The 6,217-nt window shown below is 37.9% G+C and overlaps 1 protein-coding gene across 1 annotated transcript in view; it reads right to left on the reverse strand.

Moving 5' to 3' along the window:
* Positions 1-4,412, reverse strand: part of LOC103607883 (NACHT, LRR and PYD domains-containing protein 9-like) — a 49,392-nt gene extending 44,980 nt beyond the window's left edge. The window contains 1 exon segment of the mRNA XM_008592345.1: positions 4,133-4,412. Coding sequence (XP_008590567.1) covers positions 4,133-4,412 — 280 coding nt within the window.
* Between the last annotated feature and the right edge of the window lie 1,805 nt (positions 4,413-6,217).

Genomic DNA, 6,217 nt, shown 5'->3' on the forward strand with positions numbered 1-6,217 from the left:
ACCCTCGGTGGGAGCGCCGCCGTGCTCTCAAGCGGCGCACTGTAGCAGTGCACCACCGGGCTGGCCCATGTGGGGAAAATATTTGAAAACTATTCATTGGACAAAGGATTACTTTTCAGAATATAAAAAGAACTTAACGACAAAAATAATTTTATTAAAAAATAAGCAGATGACCTGAATAGACATTTCTCTAAAGAAGACATAAATAGCCAACAGGTTTCTGAAAAAATGCTCAACATCATTAATCATTAGGGAAATGCAAACCAGAACCACAATGAGATATCATCTCATTCCAGTTAGAATGGCTATTATCAAAAAGACAAAATAACAAATGCTGGCGAGGATGCAGAGAGAAAGAAACTTTTTACACACTGTTGGTGGGAATGAAAATTAGTACAGCCATTATGGAAAACAGTATGGGGGCTTCTCAAGAAACCAAGTATAAAACAATCATATCATTCAGCAATCTCACTACTGGGTATTTATCCAAAGGAAAGAAAGTCAGTATACTGAAGAGATATCTGCACCCCCATGTTTATCACAGCACTATTGACAATGGTCAAAAATGGGTAAAGAAAATATGGCATATATACACAGGGAAAACTACTCAGCAATGAAAAAAGAATGAAATCCTGTCATTGGCGGCAACATGGTTGAGGCTGAAAGACATTAAAGTAAGAAAGGCAGGCACAGAAAGATAAATACCACGTGTTCTCACTCATATGTGGGAGTTAAGAAAAATAGTGAGTTTTTAGAAGTGGAGATTAGAATTATATAGTTGCTAGAGTCTGGGGAGGGGAAGGGGGAAGGAAGACAAGGAGGGGTTAGTTAATGGACACAAAATTACAGCTAGATATGAAAAATAAGTTCTAGTGGTGTACAGTAGTGATAGGCATCTACAATTTATTGTATGTTATCCAATGGCTAGAAGAGAGAAGCTCAAATGTTCATATCAAAAAGAAATACATTTTTTGTGATGACAAAAATGCTAATTACCTTGATTTGATCACACATTGTATATACGTATTGAAATATGTCTACCTCATAAATATGTACGAACAATATGTATTAACTAAAAAATAAAATTAATAAAAAAATGCAAAGTGCTCCTTATAATATATGATCAAAGTTCACCTCTTCATTATAATTACTGAAACTAGCCATAATCCAAAAGTACATGGAACAGAAAATGACTGAATAAATTAGGTAAATGTACACGCTGGAGTAACATGCGGTCATTGTGACTGAAAAATGCAGTGGCAGAAAGATTTTTACATGTAGATAATATAAAGCAATATGTCAGTTAATTATACAGTACTATCTTATGCCCACAAATACGGTTTTTCATTTCTCTAGTCACTAATTCAGGCATAAAATGTTATGAATTAAGAGCTGTAAAGGAATGCACAGAAACATTAGCAGCCCCCGCCCCTCCACATAACCCACCACGGGTTACGGTACTGTATCAGATGAAGCAGACCTAAAACAAAAGCATTAAATAAAATAAATGGGAACTTTATGTTAAAAGCCACATTCTACAATGAGGCTTTAAAAACTACAAATATCTATGCAATAAATAACACAAAAACCACAAGAGATTCAAGGTGAAATAGAAAGAAGCATACTAATATTAGATTGCAGCATTCAATATGAGACAGATCAAGTGAACAAAAATAAGAAAATAAAAGATCTGAAGTACAAAATTTATAAGGTAGGTCTTTTAGATATAAATTGAATACAGCACACTGACAAAGAATATGCCTTCTTCTCACGTACACATGGAGTATTCGGAAGTTGATGATGTATTAGGGTACAAAGATCACATCAGTAAGTTCCATGGAGTACAAGTATTACAAACAACCCTCTCTGATCACAATGCAGTAAAACTGAATCTTTACTCTACGCCTTTGCTTAATGCCTTAAATATCAATAACAATTATTTCACCTACCCAGGATTCCCATTCTGCCTCACTATTTTCTAGAATTTTATCCACCTAATAGGAGCCCATCCTGACAATCCTCCCTCCTACCACCCACTCTACTCATTCTCCAATAGAGATGTGGAGCAGGGAATGTTCTCTTGAGTATTTTATTCTCTGTAAGCATGGATAATAATTGACAGCAGAATAGTAACTTGACTTCAGCTAGCAGCCCAGTCACATGACGTTAAGCAGCAACCAGAAACAAAGGAGGGTAGTGCTGACAATGGCCAATTCCCCAGACCTGGGAAAACCCAGCTAGTAGAGGCTGCTCTCAGCTGAGCCGTGTTCCTATGTGGAATTTGGCAGACTCAGGTCTGCCGTGCTTCAGAAATCTGATGCTGATGTGACTTCTGGTTGCTTTGCCATACAGAGCAATGCAACTACACTTCCTTGATTAAGTATTATTTTACTAAATGTTTGCACTTAAGTGATTTTTTTTTTAAGGAGTGTCATTCACATGTCTGGCAAGCTTTACTTGACTACAAAGTAAGCTTCTGGGCCACCTAGACACCAGAACTTATTACAGTACATGGCAGATAGCAGATGCTCCTAGTATTACTGGGTTAAACTCCTCTGGCCCAAGGGTCTACGCAGCATTTCTGACATACATATATGAATATAGCAGGATTTTTTAACCATGGCACTAGAAGCATCCCTTGCTGGTGCTCAGAAGTTACCTCTTAGTTATGATAACTAAAACTGTCTGCAGACAATGTCTATTGTCTGGTGGAAGGAAAAATTATCCCTGATTGAAAACCAGTGGTATATCAGAAGGAGGAACCATACCAAGAAAATTTCCAGATTATCAAGGCCAAGGAGGCATCTGTGGATGACAGATGCTCCAGAAAAATGGCTCTAGCTTTATAATCCAGATTGATGCTAGAATCCTCTGAGAGTTCTGGAATAGATGCCTAAAGGGAACAAAATCTAAGCTTCCATCAGTGTTTGTCAGGCACTGTTCTCAATGTTTTACATACCTATTTAATCCTTGCCAAGAGATTGGTATCATTATACCCATTTTACACAGGTAATATCATTATCCTCATTTTATAATGAAGGGGACTGAGACATAGTGAAGTTAAGCAACTAGCTAAACCTCACTAGATAGTAGTCGGCATGACTTGGATTCAAAACAGGCACCTAGCTCCAAACTTGTTGAAAAGTAATTCTGGCAAGTCTGGCCCATCTTCTGAGCAAAGAGCATCCATAGTTATGTCCAAGAATGTATAAATAGAAAACAGCCTTGGAATGCAAAGACAGTTTCTCTCTCTCAAACGGAGGAAGATGTGTTTATAAAAACAATGATTTTCTCTGGAGATTTAGAGATGTCTCTGTCTGGAAACATTCCGAGATAATAAAGTGAGAGTCTTTCTCCTCTGCCTAGAGACATCCCGGGTAATAAAGCCAAAGTCTATGAGGGTCAGGCTTGTCATCATCTGCGACATAAGATCAGGATTTCTCTATCTCTGGGTTCCTCAGCTCCGACACGTGTCCTCTGTATGAACAGTGTTCACCTGAGCCTACCTCCGTAGCACCCCCGTGAGACCTAGGAGACAAGGGCTACTGATAGAAGGATGAATCTCATGCTGCCTGTTGTTCTGTGAGTAATGAACTTTCTAAATTCATTTGGGCTTATTAGTTCCTTAAAGACCAAATCTATAGGAATGTGGTAAGCTGACAATACATCCGCTGCTTAGAAACTGTGTCACCGATTGACACTCCTAACCACTAATCCAGGAACCTATGAACGAGAGTCTTGTCTTGGTGTTGCTACTTATGAACTGTGATATTTTTAGGCCTATTATAATCCATCTGAGTCCCAGTTTACTTAGGACAGAAAGTCTACACCCACTAATGTATAAAATGGGAGAATAGCATGTAAAAATGGGCAAACAAGAAAAATAGTGAGACACCCCTTAGATGAACAGTGTGTACCAGGACACAATCCACCCGCAGTTCACTGCTGGCCCATGTATGACCAGGGCTGACTTTCAACTCTATTTCCCCAAGGGCTCACATTGACCCACAACACATTCTCAACTCATGGAGAAGGTAGCCAGTCACTCACCAATGGTATCACCTTCACGATTAGAAGCTCTTAGTAAACCAACCTTTTTCCCCGGTTTCCTCCCATTCCATGCTGTACTGACTTCCAATCTCTTCCTGAGCCTTGGTCCAGAGATCTCTCCGGTTGATCTGTAGAAATAGGCTCAGTGTCACATCCCATGCCTGTTTTCCTGGGTAATGCATTTCCAACAGCTTTGCGAGGTCTTGTTTTGAAGCCTTCTTTAGCTCAGTCCAGGGGATTGGCTTGAGTCCGAATTTCAGAGGTTCTTGCTTGAGGAGCTCCTTAAATTTCCAGAACTCTTCCTTTCTGAGCTCTTCCAGGTACCACAACAAGCCAAAGTCTGAAAAAAAAGATTCAGCCATCTTGTCCCAGGAGTGTGAGCTCAGAGTTCTCCACAGGAAAAAAAAAAATCTTCAAAAACAAGGAATAAGCAATACCTGGGGAAGAACAACATGAATACAGAGTTAAGACTCAGCAGCATAATGTGGCTCAAAGTTATTATGATAACATTTCTTGCTTGAAACATATATGGCCAGTTTTATCTGGGGAAGAAGCTTCCTCCTTCTTCAACTTTCCACAATAATGCATGTGAATTCAGAGCTAGTAAAGAAAAATGTTGTTTATGCTATATCACTTGTCAGGGAGAATTGTAACTAGCTAAAACCATAATAAAACTTTGAGGTTCATCAGTGGAGCCAAGAAAAGAAAGATTAGGACATTTTTATGCTTGTGCCCTCCACTGTGTACCTCCAGGAACACTCAAAAAAGATGAATACTGACTTTGTCATTGTGGGAACTTCTATTTAAACTTCAGAAGACCATGCGATACTGAGCATTCCTTGAAGGAGAACGGTTTCTGATTTAGCTTGACTAAGTAATAAATATATATATATTTTTTAACTTCCCCAAACGTGAAGGTGTTATTCAGTGCATGAAGTTTTTAGTGAATTCCTGAAAGACATAAGACAGAGAGCTGTGACTGGAAAAAAGTTCAAATTTCAAAATGAAAGCAGCGAGAGACTAATCCAAGGTCACTCTAACTTAGATAATATGGTCTTGGACAGAAAGAGTGAGCACTGGACAACCATCTCAGTGATGGGTCAAGGAGACACATTTCAAACAGCACATTCTGTGCATACAAATAGGAAGGATACAAATTATATTGTGTTAATAGCTCCAGAAATCCCAACATTCAGCTTATTGAATTTCCAGAAAGAACAGAGTAGAAGAAAAGAATTTATAAAAGAAAGATCTGAAAAAAAGATCTTCCTTGTCAGTGTAAAAGGCCTTGCCAAGTGTTGAGATATGAGAGAAAAAAAAAATCAAGTCATATTTAACTTTTATCATTTCAAAGATAAAGAAGAAAAATCTGGAGTCTAGTTGAGTGCTGTCTAGTTGCAATATAATGTGAGTCATGTTTGTAATTTTAAACTTGAGTAGTCACATTAAAAAAGAATTTAAACAGAAGAAATATATTTTCATAATATATTATTTAAATCAGTATATTTAAAATGTCAATTCAACACATAAGCAATATTTTTTAAAAAATAAATGAAGTATTTTACGTGTGTTTTATGCCAAATCTTCATAATTCTGGGTGTATCTTACAATTAATTACAGAAAATCAAATTTGGAAGCTAAATTCTCTTTGGAAATTCTTCATATCTGTTTAGATATTATAAAATATGCAGTTGTGTAAATTCTCATACACCAGTTATTTATACTTACATAAGCTTTTCAATAAGTGAATCAAGGGTTGGTTTTAAATTTAAATTTGTATTAACCAACATTAAAAACTCCATTCCTCAGTCTCACTAGCCACATTGTAAGTGCTAAATAACCTCATGTGACTAGTGGCCACCATATAGACACTGCAGGTCTAGACTCCCAGAAATGTAAATAGTTTATTAAAAAGAGGAATGATATTCAGATTATTTAATAATGCTATAGCACACATCACCATATAATGCATTTACTGTCAGTCTTTTTTTTTTTTTTTCCTTTGTCTTTTTTTTTTGTGTCCGGCAACGGATTGCAACCCTCAGTGTCGCGCCCGCACCGGACCGGGACTGGCAACGGGACCGCGACCCTTGGTGTGTTGCGCCTGCACCTCGCTCAGCCAGTGAGCAGGAACCTGTCTGTATGTGGGATCCGAACCCTCGGCGGG

Source organism: Galeopterus variegatus, unplaced genomic scaffold (assembly GCF_000696425.1).
Source record: "Galeopterus variegatus unplaced genomic scaffold, G_variegatus-3.0.2 Scaffold7804, whole genome shotgun sequence".
Lineage (NCBI taxonomy): Eukaryota > Metazoa > Chordata > Mammalia > Dermoptera > Cynocephalidae > Galeopterus > Galeopterus variegatus.